A 24,381-nucleotide genomic window follows, 5' to 3' on the forward strand; every position below is an offset into this window, starting at 1 on the left:
GCTTTACCTGTAAATTAGTTTTTATTTTTATTTATTACATAGTTTAATGTTTCTCAGTGATGTCCATGTGTCTAGTAAAATTAACTTCTCAGTGATGTCCATGTGTCTAGGAAAGTTAACTATCTTAATTCCTTTGTTTCTTTTATGAATTTGTGCCGGACCCTGTGGCTGAGTGGTTAGCACATTGCGCTGCGACGCCAAGGGTCCCGGGTTCGAATCCCGCTCGGGCTCGGTTGTTTGTGAATGTCCATTCATCAATTTCATCACTCATCCCCATCTTCGCAAATTAGCCAAGAGGCACAAAACGCGAAGTAAAGTAAACGAAATCAATCAATCAATTTTATGAATTTGTAACATGTGGATATTCTTGGAAGCCATGGGAGGGAGTATGTATGCACCATGTGCACACATGCACAGACAATCGATAAAAAAGTAACATAAAAATCTGTGGTATCACACCAAAAATTATTTACAACAAGAATTATATGCTTTCAACTATTCAGTATAGCCTGGTACAGTTGAGAGTTACTCAGGTAAGTAAGTGCATCAAATTCTCTTGATATCATTCATTAATGGGAAAAGGACTGATGATAGTGTACCATCAAGCTAATGTTATTCTAATTGACTGGGCCCGACCCTGTGGCCGAGTGGTTAGCACATCGCGCTGCGACGCCAAGGGTCCCGGGTTCGAATCCCGGTCGGGCTTGGTTGTTTGTGAATGTCCATTCATCAATTTCATCACTCATCCCCATCTTCGCAAATTAGCCAAGAGGCACAAAACGCGAAGTAAAATAAACTAAATCAATCAATCAATCAATCTAATTGACTGGGTAAAAAAAATATATACTCCTTATACGATTTGAAAAATAATGAGTAACTTATGCAAGAGAAATGTTCATAGGAAGCAATTGAAGGTCTCTGTGTGTAAAACATGCTAAGTGACACCTTGGTCATTTCCGAGTTCATTATAAAAAAAATATTATTAGAAGCTATACTGTAGATATGTTGTGTTTACCAATTTCAGAAGGCTTCACCGAGTCCAATGCAAATTGTATGACATGGCAATTTCACTCTAAAATTGAAGGATGGCACATTTTACTTTGTAACTCAAAAATACCAAAATGTCACCATGTTTTCCACCCAAGCCCTTCAATTGATCATAGCTCGCTGGAACATTTTATTGTGACCATGGACTCTCACTTTGTTTCTATAGCCTATGGTACAGCGTAAATGAGCAAAGGCAGAGAGGCTGTGATTAGGGAGTGGGATAAATTAGTTTGTGCATCTCCTCATATGTGAGAATCCCATAATCTTGTTTTATGATGGAATAAAAAAACACACCAGTGTATTGTTATACACTTTTGCATTAAACTTTGATACATCTCAGATATTCATTAAATGACAGTAGATGTATTTTGTCTTCTGTCAAAAGTTTAGCTCTTAACATATTCTGAATATTTGATGTCCTTTGCTATACACTAATTTTGTGCATAAATGCCAGGCTATAATCCCTCCGCATATCTTGTTCACGTGTATTGTAACCACCCATTTGAAATTCCAACTTCTAGATATTACGCTTTCTTTGTTGATGAATTTTACTTGTACTTGTGTCGAATTATGTCATTGCATTTCGCTTATACTCTTGAGAATAGAAGTGAACAATTTATATGCACATTGTGGAAATTCATTATGAGTATTCCGCTTGGGATTTCGAATCCATAGAAGTAGTTTTGGTACTAATCTGATATTCCCCGGACAGATTTTTTCATTTTTACAGAAGAAACTACTTAACGGTAATAAGTTCCTGTAGCATTGTTTAACATCTGGAAGGTGTTTTGTGTGATGTGGGAATGTTTCATAGCGGAAATTCAACCATTGACACATAGCCCCATGAACGATTCCCGGTAAGGTTAGGTTAGTTTAGGTAGGGTCACGTTTAGGTTACAATAGTTAAAAATTGGTTTCGAAAGAAATATGCGTAGCCCCACACACCATTCTCGCATAGCCCCACGAACCATTTGCGGAAACGTACGTTCTTCAGTTACAAAAACACTTTTATTAAAAAAAATTATAATTACTTTGATCAAAAAAACGTGAATGAATTAAAGAATGTTCCGCAAAGCAGATAGGTAAATACAAATGTCAAAAATTGACAAAACGAAGAAGTTATAGGTGTTCGGGGAATATCAGATATTTACTGAAGTTTTTAGTTTCTTTCCTGATTTCTTCTATTTTATGTATGTGGAAAGAGGACATCAAGTAGATTTCAGGAAAAAAATTGTAAATATTAACAAAGTGAACAACATATGTTCTATGGTTTTCTGTAAAGAACATGACAATGTGCAGGTAAGTTTGGACTAGATAGCCCTTTCTCATTTGTTGCAAATTGATACTTGGGTAGAAAATGGAGAAGCATCCCAGTATTAGACTGATGTAAGGAAATTATGTTCAAACAGATTGACGCTACAGTGAAAGAGTGGTAAGTTTGGTAACCTTCAAGTTCATAAGATTCCTCAAATGCATGCCTGCAGCTGTAAATGCCCATTTTGTTCAACTAAAACTTTTTTTTTATCTTATGCTTATGGATATATATTCACAAATGAATTGATTTTTCTAATGTATAATATATCAAATTTGTGTCCCAAAAAAAGTTGAATTGAAATGGTTCTTGCACATCTCAATGCAGCGATGTCCGCTGAACCATAGAAACTGCAGGTTCTTATTGCTAACAGTGTTGGACACATTCCATGTACATATTTACTCCAGGCTGACTACCAGTCAAGAAAGTCAAGAAATCATGCTTGTGGTCAAGAATGCTTGCTATTTTTTTTTACAGTGTAGCGAGTTAAATTGTTATATACCTGTCCTGGGATTTGATAATATTGAATATTTGGAAATTTAAATTATATTGAGTTGTGTTTAAAATTTGTTTACTTTGGTTCTTAAGAATTACATTTTTGTATGCATAAAGTTTTGTAAAAATATTACATAACGTAATGTGGCCATTCCCCATCTAAGATGATATCTGGAGCATTAATTTTTACATGCATTAATAATTAAAGCAAGTGAAGCACAGCTTCAGTTTTCATCTTCACTGGCCTTCTGGTAAGGGTTTTTCACTGAATAAAATATCTAAATTTGCAACTATGCCTAAGTAGTGAGCAATTAAATAAGGTTAAGAAAAAGGGAAGAAAGATCAAGAATTTTGGATTTGTTATTTTGGTAGACACCCTGTACTCCGTTGATTACAAATCTGTTTTGCAATGTGAATTGACAATGATAATGGATTTGAAAAACAGATGCAAAGACCTTCAAAGCAAGACCAAAATTGTGTTTGTAGGACTACAATACTATAAGAGATGTAGTTTCGCAAAAATTGATAAGAATAGTTTTTTGACAAATTTTAAAAATCTGAAAATTAAGAATTGTTTAAAACCTTCCTGGTTGCACCGTAATAAAATTTCATTAGAATCGGACCACCCATTTCTTTTTTATAGAATTTCAAAGAGAGCGATCGTATGCAAAAAGAAGGGGGGGGGCACACTTTTTTCTCAAGACAAAAAAAATTGCGTAGCATAGATTAACGCAGAATTGAGTACGCTGAGTTTTGATGTAAGTCGTTTCTACCAGGTGGTTATAATTAAAGTGACGGTGTTCAGAGTGGTACAGCACGGGCTGTAATGAGAGTAGCAGTCTGAAACTTCGTAGATATGATAATGAAGCAATGCGCTCGCGAATTATGCAAAAAAAAAAAAAAAAAATAGTTCCAATTCTCGCCACCAGGGTAAAAAATGGCGCTGTAAGCAGTCAAAACGTGGAATTTTCCGTAACTCTGACGTCAAAGTCGGTGACATTGCCTAACCATTGTGTGAGCTCCCTGGTTGTTGTTGGTGACGCTTGTTGCTTTTTTTTTCCTTTAGTGATGTGAATGTTCGCCGAACATTAAAAGTTTGATTTTTACCGTGTTAAAAGCAATGGCTATTGCGAAGAAAGACCGTGCACTGCTAGTGAAGTTGTTTTACCAGAATGGGAGCAATAGTAACGCTGCACTGCGGAAATATCGCCAACAGAAAGGGCTGAGAAGAGGACCCATGTCAATTAATGGGCTGAAGAAGATGATGAAGAAATTCGAGGAGACAGGTGAATTGGGTGTTGCACCAGGGAGAGGAAGGCGGCCCATCCCCGTGGAAGTTGTGGACGAAGTTGCTGTAGCTGTAGCTGACCGTGCAGCACATGCCTCAACTCATCTAGCACTCAACAGTGCTAGAGCTGTGGCACGTGAATTGTCACTCCCCTGGTCAACATTTCGCAAGGTATTGCGGTGCATTTTACACTGGTATCCCTACAAGATTCAAATTGTGCACCAAGATATTCCACAACGCCGTGAGTTTGCCCATCGGTTTTTGGCACGCATGGAAGTGGATGACATGTGGCCGGGGAATATTCTGTGGACTGACGAGGCGCATTTTACTCTGGTCGGTACAGTGAATACTCAGAACTGTCGCATATGGGGTTCCACTCGTCCACATGTTGTGCAGGAACAACCATTGCACTCAGTTTACGTGACTGCATGGTGTGGGTTCACTAGCTCCTTCATTCTTGGTCCGTTTTTCTTTGAGGAGATGACACCTGGAGGGCCTGTTAGGTGTACAGTGACATCTGCACGTTATAGGGACCTCCTTGTGCAACACGTGATTCCAGCTTTGCAAGAACGTAACTGTGAACACACCACCATTTTCATGCAAGATGGGGCAACACCACATGTCGCTCGCCACGTGAAAGATTTGCTGCGAGAAACCTTCACAAATGACCGCATCATCTCTAGGCAGTTTCCAGATGATTGGCCTTCCAGATCCCCCGACCTTAATCCATGTGACTTCTGGCTGTGGGGATATTTAAAAGATCGTGTCTATCAGGGACATGTCCGGTCTCTGCCTGATCTGAAGGCTAGCATACAACGACATGTCGCTCAGATTTCACCAGACATGCTGCGAGCAACCGTCGACCATGCCGTGTTACGAATGCAGCATGTTGCTGAATTGGGAGGCCATATTGAACAGTTCTTGTAACCATAGTTCCTAATAATATTGCCAGAGCCATTGTTCTCATGTGTTTGATCTTTCCTGCCTTTTTCCTGTAACTATACCACGTTTTGACTGCTTACAGCGCCACTTTTTACCCTGGTGGCGAGAATTGGAACTTTTTTTTTTTTTTTGCATAATTCGCGAGCGCATTGCTTCATTAGCATATCTACGAAGTTTCAGACTGCTACTCTCATTACAGCCCGTGCTGTACCACTCTGAACACCGTCACTTTAATTATAACCACCTTGTATGTAGACTAATTACTGGTTAATTTTTAATTTGAATCCAAACTCGAGTATCTATAAGTTTTAATCCGTGAGTAGATAATTATTTTGTTGTTCTTGTTTCTCTTTCATCAACGTATATGAACAACAAAACATGAAGCTACAGCAAAGCGCCTGCTGTGAATTTACGTCTTGACTGCACACCGCTGCGTGATTTTCTTTTGTTTTACTACCAACATACAACCCTATCGCTAACCCAAGAAAAGCATACACAGCCAGGAAAGTAATTCATCTTCAGTAACAAAATCATCACTTATCGAAATAAATGTACTTTTACGACTCTGTTCATAACTTCACGTAATTTATAAATGTATTTCAAAATGTGTTTTGTTGTTTCTTTTGACAATTTCTCTTGCAGTTCTTTTAAGTTGGTATCACTTCAGGCAATCGTATCTCTCAGGATCGTCGTCTTGGCGAAGAGAAAGTTTCTTTCCTTGGGAAGAGAGGCTCTTAGCCAAGAGTTTCTCAAGATACGACTATGAAACGACACTGTCTCAAGACGAGATTACCTTCCCAAGATCGTCTTGGCTAAGAATCTCTTACACAGTGTCTTGAGATTTAACTATGAATACGGCCCTAAGATTTGCTACGTAGAGCGGCCATATTGGAAGCGACACTAGCGCTCAGGTGGTAATTTCAATCGAGACTGCAGAAAGCGGCGTGGGGCAGAAAAAGAAGAACTAGCTAGTTCTGTGAGTCTGTGAGTGCGGTCTCGGTTTGTATTTGTTTTCCGCCTGTGGTCTGCGTACAAGTCACACATGTGTCCGAACATGTTCCTGCATGGTTGAAGTGCTAGAACAAATTACAATTCTGTTGTGCAAGTTATTACAGATTGGATTACGTGACATGTACAACCAGATACATATATGTTAATAATGGAGAGTGATTGTCAGGATAATTCTTTGATTCTTAGACAGGGTCTAAGTGAATTGTATAAATCTTACCATACGATTGGAGCTGTAGTTGAAAGCACGTGTGCCAAGTACTTAAACAAACAGGTGATGTATATGTTTTTAAGAAATCGATAAGAGATCAAGAATTGTTTTTTTTATAAAGACAAAACTTTAAATCGTTATCACCAACGAACGTATACGTCCAACACTTATGAATTACCTAAAACCGAAGTCCTTTGCGGAATGGTTAACGTCAGAGGTTTATCCGGAATTTTCCATTTGGGGTGTGTGTAAGGGCAGTGTGGTATTGGTAACAGTAGTATAAGCCGGAGACACATTAAACTCGTTTTTCAAATAAAAATCATTGCTACTTACCTCATATGCATAGCGGAAGATTTTTCAAGCTGGAATTTTTTTTTTCATGAAAAATGCGTTATTTTTAACATTATAATCATTTATTGGTCGTTGCTAATTCGGCGGGCAAATTTTGACTCACGTTGTCTATCGTCAGCTGATATGCAGTATCGTCAGCTGATGTGCAGTGTTTCAAAACTTACGAACCGATAAATGCCGCACAAACTATTCACAAAAGGTTTTTAAGCGAAAATTGAGGCTAGACTCTAATTTACGTCCTTATCTGCATGGTGATTGCTTCTTTGCGTTCGTGGTGCGGCACACGGCATCTCTTCGGATAAGTACGTTCTTCTTTTTACACTTTCTGTTCACGATAGCCCCACTATCCATTCACGGGGTCGAGGTATGCGTACGAGGTTAGGTTAGGCCTGTTAGGTTAGGTTCCATTAGCACTCATGTCACCCCTAAATATGTGCTTCATCATCTAAAAAAATCCTCAGTACGTTCAATTGCGCATATTCGGACAACATCGGTTTTTCTCGATTTACTCCTTCAGGAAATTTTTGCTCGCTTTGGGATTTACGTTGTTGAATTCCTTATAAAATAAGCTTTCCAACGATATATGACACGTATTCCTTAGGAAAAGGACGTAAACTAGAGTCTTACCTTACATTGGAAAAAAAACCGCTCACACGTCATCTTGTCAAACTTCCGCGTGGTTGCTACACTGTGAGGGGGTTACATAACCGAACGCACGGAACATTTGATTCACGTAGTCGACGGTAATGGCGGCACGAGCTATCGTACAACGGAGATGCATGAATGACGAAAAATACCTTACTTACAGTCCAAATAAGTTGCACGATTCGAAAAAACAATTTCCCCGGCTTCAGAAAGTCCTCAAGAATGCAATTCCGTAAGTACTTTCTCGTCTTTTCTCCTGTAAATTTTAAGAAATCCGTCTCCGGCTTATACTACTGTTACCGTGGTGGTATTTTAAGAAATTTCTAGAGGGGGGGAAATTCTATTGACTGTCTAGAGACCGCATGAGATAATGCTTACACACACACACACATACGTACGTACATATAGTGTGTGTACCTTTGTGGCTTCTAGAAAAGGGGTTTTGTGTGTGTGTGGGGGGGTATCTCGACAATTTTAAATGGTAAATGGGGTCCACACTTCATTTTATGTTGCTCAACTTTAGAAAAGAGAAATTTGAACAAATTATATTTTTAAGGCATGAGTTTACAATACCGGACCACTCTCCAATTTCCATACAATTTCGCCTACTAACTAATTTTGGTGTCCTGAAGACATATCTGTAGTTCATATTTGGCGGTCACTTGTTAAAATTGTACATTTACGTGTAGAACTTGTAAAATAACCTTGCAATTTACCACAGTGATTGTCCATACACAGCAATTCGGAACCAACTTTCTTTCACAATTCGTTAATGGTCTTTCTTTATGCACAACAATCTTGCTGACGTCAGACGAGGAATGTCTACCAGGTTAGGTTAGGTTCCATTAGCATAAATACAAAGAAAAAATAATATTTTAGCTAAGAGAACTACATGGGAAGATAGAATAGAAAAGATAGGATTAAAATATGGAAAAACTAAGAACGAAATGAGAAGAATGAGTCGAGATCGGACGGAGTGGATGAGATGGACAGAACGAGGTACCCGACGCTTAACGGCATAAGGGAATGGAAGAGAAGAAGAAGAAGAAGAAGAACTATACCTTGTCTTGCCTGTTGATTTCTTCATGTTGGGAAAATGGCGTCTTCCGTGGAGCTATTGTTCTTATGGTTGGGTTATGGTGTGTTAAGAAAACATAGTTTATTTCGTCTTTTTCTCGATTTCCATACTTGACCGCCAATTATTACATGCAGATTCGTGATTAGGAGTTCACAATTAGTGAGTAGGCGAAATTTCATAGAAATTGGAGAGTGGTCCGGTATTGTAAACTTGTTCCATTTTTAATAATTGCTGAAAAATTACCGATTTAAATTTGTATCTTGACAGAAAGAAAAGCCAAGTCCACTTTGTGATCTTAACAGATTTTGACACCCACCCCCAGAAATCTCGTCTGAGACTTAAATTTGGAGATCTGAATTGAACTTTACCATATATTTTTTTTTGGGCAGGTGGGCAAAATCAGATTGTTTACGACCCCATTAAAATAGAATCCAAAGCTACTTTGCTAAATTACTTTTACATTTGTGAAATCATAAGAATTGCTCATTAACTTGCTTCTCAGGTACCTGGAGGAATTAGGTTAACACCTAATTAGTCCGGGACTCTTTGAATACAACACAATTGAGATTACCACTACTAAATATCTAATGCCCATCATTGAGTACGTAATTTCATGATCAATTTTTATTACGGAACTGACCAAGAGCTTGAATTCAATATTGATTCTTCTGTATTTTTAGTCATGATATTTTATAAATGTGTTTAGCTTGCTACAAAATTACCAACTTGACAACGCTGAAACCAAAAAAATATTTCCAACAAAGGATACTGCCCCACCGTCCAACTCGCCCATGTGTTTTAATTCAGTGATGTTGAATGATTATAGTAATCGTCCCAATTATAATTATGTATGTGTAACTGCAGTAAGAGATGCATCAAGCCATGGCCGTGTAATATTTATTGGGCAACCAAAAGGAAGTCACCACTAGCTACCACTGCCTTCTTGTTAGATGCACTTGCAAATTTTTAGAACACAGTCTTCATTACTACCAGTTACTTTTTAATGATTCATTCAAGAATGACATGACAATCATTTGAGCTAGTCATCATTCGGATTGTTTGGTTTAAATCACAAAATGTGTATTTGCATATTTATTATAGCTACATATGTTACAGCCCACATGTACAGTCACGGACACTGCCGGATTGTAATGAATACATTGATTTTAATGTATTCATTACAAGCCGGCAGTGTCCTTGACTGTACCAAGATTCGAATGTACTTCATTTGTACTACCATGTAACCTCAGCATGATTTTCAGATAAATATTGTAATATTGAAACTTTTTTTTTTGGTGTGATGGACATGTTTTTGAAATATGTGATTAATTTTTCATTACAACTTCTACATTTTTTTCTTAAAATTTTAGGAATGGACAGATGTTCACATCCAAAAATTGTTTCAAGATCTAGCAGAGCTCATATTGCATCCAAAGCTCACCATTGCAGTGTCAGAATGCTTCCCCAAGTTTGTTCTACTGTTATTGACAACAGCAGCAGATCCTAATACAAGGATTAACAATACCTACCAGCATGAACTCCTGTGTGTTGCTCTGGGGAAACTTGTTCTTATTCATCCTGATGCAGTCAGGTAGGTTGTGTGTGCATGTGCTGCATGCTGAGACTTTTTAGAAAAACTGTTATCTATAGTAATTTATAGTTGTAGAAATTATTAATGGTGTTGTCAGTGTAGGGATATGCTTATATTGATGCACAAATAGTTAATGCAACCTGTAGGAATTATCGTTATCCTCTCTGCTAAAATTAGAAAAGTAGAAGTAATTTAATAGGGAAACCCACTTTTGTCACAATATTATTGCAGAGTTTATGAAGAAAAAACCTAACAAATTAGCAAATATTTCATAGTTCTTGTGATTATTTACACTGCGGAAATGCAGCTTTTTGGCACATTGCACAGAAAACTATGAGCTAATGATAGAATTTTAACAAATAGTTTTATAAGTGTATATTTTAGTTTAGAAGTTCTACTGCTCAGAAATACACAGTATGATTTTGAATTTGACATTGAAAATTTACTCTGGTTTATGTGAAATGTTTTTTAACAAGATGTTTATACTTTCGCCAGGTACTCATTTCAGTACTTCCAAAACAATCCTTCTCCCTTCGAACGTCTGAGGAATGTCGAATTAGAGCCTTCGCCAAAGAAGCGACGTTTACAAGGAAGTTGGGATATTGACTTATTGGATCTAGAATTGGTAATAGCCTGTGATAATTTTCTGCAAGCATCACCCAGCTACTTCCGCGATTGCTGGGATTGGACTCTATTTTTAGGTTACCTCCAACATAGGAAAAAAATGGTTTGCTGGTGAGTTTTCATTCCTCTAATTTTAACCCTTCTTTCTAAACAAACCAATAACACATTGAGATAACCAATAAGGATTTTGAATATTCTTTTAATTTTTTTCAAATGTGTGTGTATATTATTCCATAGGATATATATGTTCTGAATGGGATAACTGTAGGGAAGTTTTATTCATGTATATTTTGATAATTCAGGTTCGTTTGAGTTAGCATTTATTGATCTGTAAGATATGAATCAAGTTTTACATGTGATCATTGTGTTATACTTTCGAAAATGTGAGTGCCTTTATTCTTTGGAATTGATGTATTTGAGAAACATGTGTTTCTATCCATTGTATTTGTAAGTACATATCTGTGAAAGTAAATATAATAGGGATGGATTAATTAGAACTTGATTAGTATCTGCCGATATAGACATATGTTTATCGGTAAAATTAGCAATCATTTTACCGATCCGATATATATATCTATAAATATCTTAAAATTTAGTGCACAATTCTGCCATTTTGTTATAATGTTTGGAAAATCTCCATGCCCTACTTTTTGAAAAGGTAAATGTCTAAATATGCAACTTCTTTTGCACTGTAGTCCCAACACACATTTATTAAGGTCAATAATCCATTCGGGTTCTTAGGAACCATTTGGAATTTTATATCGGATCGGTAGAATATCGGTTACCACAGGGTGACTACTCACCGGCAGTTTCTTGAATTCCAGGAATTATGCGTGAATCCTGCTTGAATTTTTCTCCGTAGACGTGAAAAATTGCAACTTTAATTAATACAAAGAATTCATATATTTACAAAATGTCCCGAGGCAAGTTTTTCACAGCTTAGCTTTCATTTTTACTGAGGAAGAAAAAAGGAAGCTGCGTGGAAAATAAAAACAGAATTCTCTCAGTCTGTTTACTTTGTTAGTGTCCTTTGCACAACAATCTATCTGAAAGGGAGAAGATTGTTGCAAGATAAGATATCTTGAAGTTGATTAAGTAAATTTGAGTTTAAAATTCTTTCACAATTAATAATTTTTCGTAGATTAGTAGACTATGTCCTGCAATATTTGTAACTTTTGTTTGTAAAAGTATTTAGATTCTGAGTGGCAGGCTCAGTCGGTAACGCGTCTGACTACCATGCTCAAGGTCCTGGGTTCGATCCCCGGCCGGTTCAAATCCGGGAACTTTTCTAACGTTGGAAGCGGCCCCGGCGCCCACCCAGCGTCGAATAACATGGGTACCTGGGGGAAACCCTGGGGGGTAAAGGCGGTTAGGGGCATGATGCTGATCACATCACCCCCACTCATGACCGGATCAAGAAAGTGTAGGGCATTACCCCCACACCCCCTATACGCCTTCACGGCGTGGTGCTAAGCACAGGGGAGCACTTTACTTCTTCACTTTTAAATGTAAACTCCTCGCCTTAAATTAAATATTTTCAATAGTATATATGTCGTTTAATTGAATTAGAAGTTTTGGATACACTGGAATCACACAGACCCTTTATATTGTTAATATATTTGTGTGTGTGTGGGTGGTGAGAGGCGGTAATATGTAAGGTTGAAATAGAGAAAAAACATATGCTTGGACCCTTGAATTTTTGGAAAGTTTGGCTTGAAAACCGTGAATTATACTTGAATTTTATCATGGTACTACAGTGGCCACCCTGTATTAGTATCGGTAAATTTTATATCTGTTCATCCCTAAAATATAATATCTGCAATATGTGTGTTATCCCTATTCCAATTAATTCTAATGCCTACCTCTTATCCTAGTGTACATAATGGTTACAGTCATGAAGTTCGATGTAACAAAATTGTAGTTCCAATATGCGTATGTAGTTTTCTTACATTAATTGTGTTAGAGTTTTAATCTGTAATTTCTTTTAAAGGGTTGCCTGCCAGTGCATAGCTACAGTAACTTCCATGTCTGACTTCCAGAGACAGAGTCTTGTAGGGAAATACATGTCTTCTGCAGCTGCAAGAGAATGTACTATAAAATATGATAACGTGAAGTTGAAATCCAAAAATAAGACTGAGTTGTTGAATGTTCAGAGGGAAGGTTTGTGCTTTTTTCTTTTCTTTGTTTTAATTCGTTTTTAATGTAAGGTTTTAAGACAGTTGTTATTTTGCATCTTGGTTGTTAGACTTCAGGATGATGAAAGCTTGTAATTTATGTTCCACATATTTTATATTTCTGGCTATGTTTCACCACTTCTCATGATGTTTTCTTCATGCCAAGTACTATTTAAAATATTCTCAAATGTGGTTTACATGTGTAATTCACATTCTTTATATTCAACTGTGCTTTTAAGATACAGTGCCACAAATGTAAGTAGCTGTAATTGTTACATCGTTTATTGCAGTAGAAGTAATGTTACTTTTACAGTCCTTATGACACTTAAGTGGTTACCTTGAAAATTTGTAATATGGGGGTTAAATTTGGCAACCCTGTTTCCAACTATGTGTGCTCTCTGGATGTTACGGTGAAAAGATTTTCATGGAATTGAGAAAGGCAATGTATCAAGGCTTGGTTGCATCATAAATTTAGAACTTTTTTTTGTTTTCGTACACTGTCATTTTCAGTTTCTTTTGCTTTTCGAGGACAAATTTGAATGGAAGCATTGAAGGCAAACAGTACATCTCTATTCTGCATAGTTTTCTGTATTTAAAGAAACACTTTATCAAGTACAATATTAGCATGCTCAACAGTGCTGCAATCAAAAAGTTGTTTAGTTCAAGGGGAATTGTGATGTCATCTCATATACATTCCATGTGCCAAGTGACAATTTTAAACTTCAGTTGCCGTTAAACTTAATAGGAACATCACATAGTGATAAACCAAAAACTACATTGTAAGCTGCTAGTTCCCTGTGAAATGTGTTTGTGGTGTTCTTTGTGTCTCTCCCTTCATTAATTTCATATCATCACTCATCCTCATTCTTGTCATCAACCAAGTTTCAGAAATCGATCTTAGATTTGCTTTCTGTATGGCTGAAGGATATGTGGACTATGAAAGAACAGTGGAGGATGATGATAATTTTGGGACTACAATTTGCTCAATGAGAGGGAGGTGCAAATGCTTTTGTGCCATGGAGTTTCACTGTAACCTCCGGGCTTTTTAATCGTGCATCTTACGGTTCATGTCAGCATAGGGTGCAATTAACTAAATATTAATAATTGCAATCTTCTTCCCCAGATCCCGTTCTCATTAACCATTCCTTCCAGTGCATCTTTTATTAGGCAGTTCTGTCTTATCCATTGCCCCCAGCCATTTTTTTTTCTTTTCTTGTTCATTCCCAGCATTGCATGTCTTTCACAAACTCTTTCCAACACTGTTGATTTTCTTACTTTATCCATTTAACGCAGCCCATTCTTTGCAGTAACCACATATGGTGGAATTTAAATTTTATGTTTTATTTAAAAGAATATTGCAAGAAAGTTTTATAACATTTTGATCTATTTGTATTATGGATATTGAATGTATAAACCAGGGAAATGTGAGCTCTGGGAACATAAAAATCAAAGTTCCACTGTATGTCAGAATCAGTTACATATTACCATGGAGATCTTTTCTAGAAATTATCACAGACTTCATTGGAATCTATAGGTTTTATGCTTTGATACAGCATTAGTTTTCATTTATCATTTAAATTTTTTTTTATGTGAAACTTTCTTCAGCTTGTTTTACATTTCATATCTATTGCATTTATATTTATAAGGTAAAGGCTTGATTTTCCTGTGTCTCACGAACTGCAAAATTTATTTTTCGGCAGGAGAATCTCATCCACCAAGCAAGTCGTCATGGTTACAGAAACATCAGAGTAGCTCAGCCAAGGTGGTGTCAGTTGCTGATATTTTGCTTCCTGTGCTGAGTTCGAGTTGTGCAGAAAGTCAGGTAAGGAAAGTCTAATGCAAATTACAGGAATTGGTTTGTTCTCGATGGTGTTGGCTTTAACATGCATTGTTGCACTTATGTGTTGAATAATTGGGATGGTGAAGTTATGTACATCAAATATGTTTGCACTTTTCATTTGAATAGAAACCTAAAGAAATGAACCGTCCACACTAAATTTTTCTTGCAATGGTATTTTTATTGCATAACGTTTGTCAGAAAAGTTGCGGGACTGATATAAGACATATTATTCAACTCACCAACTAATGGTCCTTGGTCCTGTCAGAGTATCACAACTGCTAGCATTTATGGAGGCTTTGGAAGCAAGCAGAGAAAACCTCTTCTAGGATGATTCTCAGCACATTTCTCACAGCCTTTTGGGTTGCTGGAATATCTTTGTCTCTTCCCTTATAGTGGCATTTTCACATGGGAAAACTGATTGGGATGTGGAATAGCAGGGATATGATGTTATGATATGATTATGTAAGCAGGGATATGATAGCAACATGTTTGCTTTGTTTTTTCTGAAATTATACGTTGGAATATAGGAAGCAGGAAACTGTGTTGTGAACTGAAGGATTCAATATTAAAATTCATGAAGAAATTTTATGCATTATTGTCAAATCATATTTCATTTAATTAGGAAAAAAAATTCATGTAAAAGGTAAACCTACTCCACTTGTTTTTAATATATGAATTTACCATACAAGAGCTATTGTCTATGATGCATTTTATTGTCTGAATTTATATTTCTCAACATTGGCCCAATCACGATTTTTAAATGTGGATTCTCATGGATATAACTATTGGTCTTGTTGATATGATATGTTTCATTTTTTTTATAGGTACAAATTCATTCGTTGGTATTAGTTCCTTCAACTATAGGCAACTTAAGGAGTTTAGCATTAGGTGTGGCAGGAGGGAAAGCAGTATGTCTTCAAGGGCCAGTAGGATGTGGAAAGACTGCTCTTGTTGAACATCTGGCAAGTGTCACAGGTATGTTCAGGGTTTCTGTGTTATGAAAATTTTTATTTCGTTTTTCAGTAGAATTTTGGAAGAAAGAAAATTAATTGGTGTGTATTTGAATACCATGATGTATTATCATATTGTTGAACATAGTGTTCATATAGTGCCTCCCCAATAATGTAGTGGTAGCATTGGTGCCTTGTAATCAAGGTGTCCCAGGTTCGATACCCTGTGGAGGCACATGGCACAGTGGTTCTGATCCCACCTTAAACTGTAGGTCCAGTCCCGATTAGCCTTTCTGTGTATAAAGTGGACTTAAAACTTCAATTCAATTCAACAGTGTTCATATAATTATGATGAATTAAACTGCAGGATCTTATTGCTTTGATCCAACAATCATTTAATGTAACTGAATTAGGCATATGCAATGACTAGCTGTTCCAAAAGTCTATATTATTATTTGCTGAAAAGTTATGTAAAATTTAAAACTAAAAAGTACAGATCGATTGTGGGGTTTTGATGCACCCTACGAATGCTACCTGCCTAATTCCACAGTGTAACTACATATAAGTTTTATCCCTATTCCATGCATGCTGCAAGTTCTCGTTGCCATTTCACACACCAGAGCATGTGATACTTTGAAGATTGATTTGCTTTTGTTTTTACTTCACTTTGCTGCTACTTTTGGTTTATCACGAAGGTAAGGATGAAGGGACACTCTCCAAGAACAACCATGCCCAGGCTGGGGATCGAACCTGGGACCCCTTGCATCATAGTGTGCTATGCTAACCACTCTGCCACTGAGGTCGGCAGGACATGTGATGCAGTCTCCCTGCAGTTACGTATCAATTTGACAGAGATTGCATTACTATTCACGTGGCCCAAGGTATCCAATGGCAACAAGAATTTGCAGTATGCCTGGAATGGGCATAAAAACTTTGTAGCTTAGTGGTATATCATTGGTAGGGAATGCCAAACATAACTTGTGATCAATACTTGAGTCACAAATTTCACATGACTTTGTTGTAAGATATCACCTGGTGTTTTCTCTTTGTAGGCCATGGTACACAACCCCATTTACTAAAGGTTCAACTTGGTGATCAAACGGACAGTAAAATGCTTTTAGGCACATACACGTGCTCAGATATTCCTGGGGAATTCATTTGGCTGCCTGGAGTTTTAACGCAGGTACTCTATTTGTAGTGCTGTTATGATATTTCTCTGTATGGTGTTGAATTTTTTCTTGACCAATGTGGTGTAATTTTAAGACAATAATTGTACCCTAATCATTAGACACCTGATTTTAAAGGGAAAAAATTGCACTAAAATGGGCAAAAAAAGGGAAAATTATCCCCAAAAAAAGGAAATGAAAAAGGACTATAGTTTATTTTTGCATTCTAGTAAAATATTATTTTTAATGAAAGCACAATAATATACCATTCGTATTTAAAAAGGGATACATTAAATTTCATATGAAGTAAAGTAAGCAACAATACAAGAAATTTATTGTATCCCTTTTTAATTATGAATGGTATATATTGTCAGGGTGACAACAAACCTGGAAAAGTCAGGGAATTTGAGAGGTGAAAAAAAGTCGGGGAATTTTGTCTTGATTGACTTTTTTTTCATGGAATGAATGTGACAGTCGGTTGCTTTGAAAGATGTTATGTACTGCTGCATGGGAACAGAAAATCTTGTTGCTAAATCTCAGGTCCCTTTTATGCACAACACAACCACAGCATAAGAACAGAAACCAGTGATGGGGGAGGGAGAGAGTGAAATTTCTGGAGGGGCAGGAAAATTTGATAAGCCTCTAAATATCATGTGGAAAATGCATTGGAATATCATTTTTCTTGTCTGTATGGAAGTAGTAAGGGGACAGAACAGTCAACAGATGAAGGGAATGGAGGGAGGGACATATTACTGTGGCACTGTCCGATAGTTGTTGGGCATCGTAGCATGACATTTTGTCGGACATTCTGAAGGAACATGGAAACAAAGGGCACCATGCAACCCTGTAATTTTTTGAATGTCATGGTACAGTATTTTTCGGATGAACATTTAGGCTTCATTGATGGATACAATTTTTGTTGGGTATCACTGTCTGACTAATGTTGAACTGGGATTGATTTTTGTTGGATGTCTTCAGACTGCATCATCTGACAAAACATGCATAAACAGAGCCTTGTATATCCGAGTTTGTCTGGTGTGGTGCAACATTTCATTGACCAAACTTTTTGGCTCCTTATATGCATGCAATTTTTGTCAAACGTAGCAGTTCGATACTTGTCATTCTGCAAAATCGGACAAAATCACATGCCTTGCACTCTCATGAATGCGATATTTCAGTATGACATTTTTTGTTGTTTACTACGTTTGTTGGATGCAACATCCTCCAACAAAAATGGAGCTTTAGTCTGCTGCACCACTGCAAATATGCTGCTCGAATTTTATTACTCTTCTCACTCACTTAATCTTACTCAATGTAGAAAAGCGTACGAAGGTTTTCTTTCATCATCCAGTCGTGCTACTGGTTTTGCACAGGTTAACATTCATTTACAATGACATGGAGCTGTAATTCCATGTCAAGAGGATCCAAAAAATCAAGATGTATATGTTGAATGATGTCACGAAAAAGTAAAGCTGAAATCTGCATAGGTAAACGTCGTATAAATTTGAGAAGTGCATGATGCTCCCAACCTAAAGTTTTCTGCAACACTTGTATTGCAATTCATGCCCTAGCCCCCTCTTCACTCCTGTCTGTTTAAACTCGTGGAATGTCCAATGTTATGGGAAAAGATTATAATAATAGATATGGAAGTATTTTAATGTCATAATTACTCGAATTATTCAATACTAAAAGCATATCACTTTCTTCTGTAATTGACGTTTCTCTGCCAGACTTGCTAAATTTTAACTTTTCATCTACTGATTCATGAGGGGCATCCATAAAGTAAGTTCCAATTAGTAGGGACCTTGATTTTTCGCAAACGCGATAATAATGAAGAATGTCAATTGCTGCCAACGAACAAAAGAAATCAAAATAACATCAAAGAAATGATGGAAGATGGGTCCAGTACCACCCTCGCCTGTAATCACCACGTTTGCACACACGAGCAAGAAAATCGTGGCTGAAAAATCTGCATCGCCACCTCCCTCACCCTACACGTTTGCTGAGAGGAAATGAGAGAGAAGTCACTCTGCCAACGGAACATTTTTTTGGTAAATATCAAGATATCGGCACAGTTACGAAAATTTATGAAGTGGGAAACTGGAGTTACGATGCATGTAAGATCTGAGTAAACTTTTGCGGAAGCTTGAATGACAAATCATTAACCAGGTTGACGATCTTTAGTTGGTCTATGTGGCTTTGATTATCTAACAGTTTCGCTTTTTTATGAAGTGTTACAGTGAACAAAGAACACATTTTGAATGAGAGCGGTTACCGAAAGTTGTCTGCTACAAGGCCAAGAGTTGTTCACTCACGGGAACCTGCTGAACTCTAGGTCAGAGCTGGACAGATAGTCCAGACTTCGACTACTATCTGTATTTTGGAACATTCCTGCGATGTTATCTCTAATTTCTCTAGGTGGTGTATTTATCGATGAAAGAACTTGACCTGCCATATGCAAAGACTGCAAGTCCAGCACAGTCATTTCGGGCTGTTCCCTCCCCCCCCCCCATTCCACTTGTCAGCAGCTCTTACGACAAGGAAACAAGTCAAGGTCAATTTATAATAACATCCAAGCACATTCAATCTTTTCTTCTTGCGTATCCAAGAGCAAGGGAAATCACAATGGCCAAACAAGCCTAGCACATTGGATAGTGGCCGTCGGGTGCGGGGTAACATTGGTGTGCATGGTTGAGGGTAGAGGTCAAGTGCTATTGGACATCACTTGAGCTTGGTGTGGTGGTGTCCATTTTTAGATCAGACTGACTTGCGAGTGGTAGAGTGCTCGTGAAGGGAATGAGTGTGAATAAAACGAGTGCAAAAAACTTATTTTTCGGCCGATTTCCTTCAATTTTTAAACTTTTTCACAAATTTTTCATGGTTCCTGGGAAAAGGGTTGTTACTTCGGGAGGGTCGTTACATCTGGGGTCATAGAATCGAGAGTTGACTGTACTGTGAATATTTGTATTGAAGGAGAAATCCAATTATAATGTAAGGAAATATGACACTTTGTTTTGTATGAATCAATTGTTTCACTTGTGTGCAAGAGTTAAGTTGTTTGCTTTACATAGAAAAGAGAAGTAGGTTTTGTGCATTGAAAAATGAGTCTGCACTCATCGTTCTTGCAAGCAGATGTTTCCAAACTTTAGTGGAAATATCAACATATAATGGGCCCGTTCCGAAAGTCGCACTAGTTTAACGTGTTAAACGAATTATGGCAACCGGCCGTTCCATAAGTGCATCCGTGCATTTCGTGAGGTTCATTATGCTGTCCCAAAAGTCGCATTCCGTGCGTCTCGTGCAAGAACGAGATTCACCAAATGCACGGGCCAGGAAGCTGGTTTGTTCGGTGAGAATCGTCTGCTGCCTGCAGACACCACGATTGCATGATGGCTTGAAAGTGCATTAGTTCGGGAATTGTATTATAATTGTAACAGAGAGCGATGTGAAGCAAATGCACAAGATGACCGTGCCTCAACTGTTCTTACGCAAAATGACTAACAGTATCCGCAGTAGAGTTTATTTCTGACAGAAGGAAATTCCTTCCGCTGGACGCCATGCGGAAAAATTTTTCTAAACAAAAGGCTGCACCTGCGCTTTCATCTAGAGCGTCCCATAAGTCTGTAAAATAACTGGTTTCACCAGGTTCACGAGCCCAGTTACTTTCGTTCCTTTCGTTATGACTTTCGGAACGCACCCAATAACAAGATAGGCTAAAGAGATTGAAAATTACAAAATTCCTTTTTGCATCAATCACTTCACTCTAATCTCATTTAGTCGTAACTTTAAAAATAATCAAATATTGTATTGAGAAACTGTCTGCATATGAAAAAATCCATTAATTACTCCCTAGCTTGTGAATAGTATTAATTTTCCAAATTCACTATTTTGCAGTTTGAATGCAAATCGGAGAGAAATGAAGTCAATTTTGTGGAAGCTAATATAGGTACTTAATATACCTGGATCTGTAAGGCGTTCTTGTTTCCATTTGCAAAAACATTAATTTAGTTTATAATTGTCAGGGAAAAATCGAAATTTTTGTCCTGAAAAATCTGGAAAAGCGAGGGAATTTCATTTCTGCTTTTCTGTAGCCACCCTGATTGTGCTTTCTTGTAAAATGATATTTTTAGTAGAGTACAAAAATAAACTATAGTCCTTTTTAATTTCCTTTTCTTTAAGGTAAAGTACAGCGAATAATCTTACCATTCGTTTTGATGAAATCTTCCTTCAAACAGCTTATCGTATTCCATAGCTTTTTGCTACTTCTACCTGGCTTTGCCATTTCACTGTCATTTTAAAAATCTTCACAATAAAAGTCTAAATCTAGTAGATAAGTACATTCAACTCAGCAAGCAAGCGGCTTACAATGGGTTTGTTAGCATTGTTGCAACAATCACTGCAACATACTCTCAACACTCTTGGAGGGAAGGTAAGGAAGAAGGTGCTTGTTCTTTCTTTCCTCTAAGAAGCACCAAATATACAATTGTTGAATGTTTTGTTTAGGGAAAATAGTCAATAAAGGTACCAGAAAGGAAAATATTTTTAAAAAAACTGGAAGAAGGGAATGAGGACTGAAAAATGGAAGTCAAAACCATGTAATCTTGTTGATGGAAGATAATTATCGGCACTGTTGTTATTTATTCCATGATCCGTGTTGAGAAATAAAAAGAGGAATTCTCTTTAAAATCCAGTCTGCTTGTCAAATTTATATCCTGAACAAGTTTTAAATTGTTAATCAGTAGGAAATGGGAGGAGTATGAGTGTTGTTTCAAAGTGGAATCAGCTCAGCATAATTAAAGCACAGTGTTTTTTTTTTTTGTATGTATTAACCTAAGTCGGATTATGTATATTATATCATTCTATTCTTTTTTCTAGGCTGTGTCTGAAGGACATTGGATCTTACTTGAGGACATAGACTCCGCCACTATGGATGTTGTTTCTGTTTTAACTTCATTATTAGAGACAGGTACTCTTTCCGTACCTGGATATCGTGATTCCGTAAAATGTGCTCCAGGATTTCAACTTTTTGTAACTCAACGGTAAGTTTTCTTTGAGGGTTTCTTTCATTTTCCTTTCAGGTTTACGTTAGAAATTCTACCTTGCTTTTTTGGTGATATGTCTCACTTTTACTTTTTCATATTTGCTTGATAACTTTAGCATAATGCAGTCAGCTGTTTTACTGTTTAACAGAATTGGTTATATTTTGCATGCAGATTGTGTAAACTTTCTCTGAGTATTGTGTTTACTCAATTCAAGAAACACCTTCATCTAACTTCCATACTTTCAAATGAGAATTATGCAATATTTTTTATAGGGATGGGTCGATATGAAATTTTGGCCGATACCGATAACCGATATTCTACCGATCCGATATAAAATTAGAAAAGGTCCTTGGAAGAACCTGAAAGGTTCACTGACCTCTTTAATAAATGTGTGTTTCAAGGTGACTGCAGTGCAAGATAAATTGCATATTTGGACATTTACTTTTTTAGAAAGTAGGGCATGGATATTATCCATAAAAGTTACAACAAAATGGCAGAATTTTGCACTAAATTATCAGATAATAATCGATATATCGGATCGGTAATTTTACTGATAAACCGATACACCGATATGCCTATATCGGCCGATACCGATAGAGTACCGATTAATCGGTCCCATCCCTAATTTTTTACAAAGCCAACTTATATTTCTATTAACACAAAAATTATAAGAAATCATCTAATTTATTGTGTATGTATAGAGGGACCACAAGCAATAGAACCTTTGACCAAAATCCTTCGTGCACTTTCCCCTCAATCCGTTTCAACTCTGCCATAAGAAAGCATGCTCCACTCTGCCCCTACCCTCTATGCGGGAGTACTGTTCACAGGAGTCGCGGGTCTGCGAAGGTTCATTTGCTGGTGGTTCCACTATAGAGTATACATCGAAACCTAATTTTACATTTTTCAGAGGACTGTATGTGGAATTTATCATGTGTACATCATGCATACATACACAAACATATCGCCACACTCACCCACCTCTACCTACCACCTTTCCAGATTTTTTAATTCAATTTTCTTAATCCAAATACAGCGATGTATTGTAAAATTTTTGCGGGATTTTACATTTTCTTCCATTTCAGTTTTTCCACATTGGTCCCATGAAAAACATAAAACTGATGTTCCACTGTATGTACGTTATGTGTATGCATCTGTTTGTATGTTCTAGGGAGTGGCCAATATGAAATTTTGGTCGATACTGATACTGATATAAAATTTACTGATACCGATAACAGATATTATACTTATCGAATATAAAATTTCAAATCGATTATTATTATTAATTTTACTAATGCACCAATCTCTCTATATCGGCCGATACCGATTGGGTACCTATTAATGTGTCGCACACTGTATCAGTGTCTAATACCTTGTAGCATGTACATTTTCATCTTCATGCTGAAGTCAGCATTTGCTCTATACGTTCATGTATTGCAGTGTGACTTGCTTTAGATACGTTTATGCTAGGGGTGAGCTGATACTGATGCTGATGTATAGGCTGATACTACCAGTGGTATTGGTATCCGAAAGTATAGGTTGTAATTCATCTACCGATACCAGCCGATACTTTTCCGGCATCTTGGTCTTGCACGTGTCCGCAAAAATGTCACGCGACACTCTCGCAGAGTCTAATTATTCTGGAAATTATAAAAAATTAAACTTTTTCTTTATTTTCCATGAATTTTGTGATTACATAACAACTATTCTGATATTCTGCTGTAATTCGTCAGTATTCTAAACAAAAGTTCATGGTAAATTGGTACATATAATTGGAGAAGAATATTTACACACCAATAGTGATCAGTATTTTGTACAAATTTTTTATTGTAATTTTCAAGTATCTGTATCTGTGCGAATTGGTATGAGTATCAGATCAAAGTAGTATCGGCTCAGCCCTACTTTATGCTCTTGTGCTTGATATTCTGCTTTCTCATTTTTCCCTGTTTTAAGGTTGGTCGGTTCGACAGGTGCTTTACATAAGCAGCGTATTGGTCCATCTAGCCTTCTTGATAAATACTGGCTGAAAATTAACGTCGAGCCTCTCTCAAAAGAAGAACTGGGTGAAGTAATACAAACAATGGTAAGTGTTCAACATCCATTATATCATACGGTGAAATTGCAGTTATAAGTTTCGTGATAGTACATTGTTCTCGTTAGTACATTTTTTCCTGGCAGTCCCTGCCAATTCCCCTAATGCTGCATACTATTATATAATAGAATTCCAAGTCGAGAGTCTGGTCTGGTAGTTGCAGCGGATAAGAAAACCTGTTTGGGAATGGGTGGCAGATGTTATCATGGAAATCTTGAACTCCATGCAAGAACAGTTAGAAACATTAGCATATTCCGTAACATTTGTAACTTTAGATGTATTTCGAGTCTGAGTATGGGAAATGGCAAGTGTAATCTCCACACCTTAAATTGAATATTTTAAATAGTATATATACCATTTAACCTTTTGGTGCCCAAGCGTCTCGAACGAGATACCCAAAAGTAACCCTCGGGGTACCAAGCGTCTCGATCGAGACGCTGTGTCAAGGTCGTAGTTTTTACGTTATAACTTTTCTATTTTTGGCTAGAATATCGATTTTATTTTTTTATATTGTTCCTAACACAT

At 37.0% G+C, this 24,381-nt stretch overlaps 1 protein-coding gene across 1 annotated transcript in view; it reads left to right on the plus strand.

Moving 5' to 3' along the window:
- Positions 1–6,121: 6,121 nt before the first annotated feature.
- The window catches only part of LOC146002607 (midasin), a 586,494-nt gene continuing 568,234 nt past the window's right edge, over positions 6,122–24,381 (plus strand). Inside the window, exons 1-9 of the mRNA XM_083140572.1 lie at positions 6,122–6,366; positions 9,748–9,968; positions 10,464–10,703; positions 12,583–12,752; positions 14,467–14,588; positions 15,431–15,581; positions 16,609–16,739; positions 21,598–21,761; positions 23,718–23,847. Coding sequence (XP_082996698.1) covers positions 6,235–6,366; positions 9,748–9,968; positions 10,464–10,703; positions 12,583–12,752; positions 14,467–14,588; positions 15,431–15,581; positions 16,609–16,739; positions 21,598–21,761; positions 23,718–23,847 — 1,461 coding nt within the window. The 5' untranslated portion in view covers positions 6,122–6,234. The remainder of the gene's footprint in view (positions 6,367–9,747; positions 9,969–10,463; positions 10,704–12,582; positions 12,753–14,466; positions 14,589–15,430; positions 15,582–16,608; positions 16,740–21,597; positions 21,762–23,717; positions 23,848–24,381) is intronic.

Source organism: Lepisma saccharinum, chromosome 18 (genome assembly GCF_977018435.1).
Source record: "Lepisma saccharinum chromosome 18, izLepSacc3.1, whole genome shotgun sequence".
Taxonomy (NCBI): Eukaryota; Metazoa; Arthropoda; class Insecta; order Zygentoma; family Lepismatidae; genus Lepisma; species Lepisma saccharinum.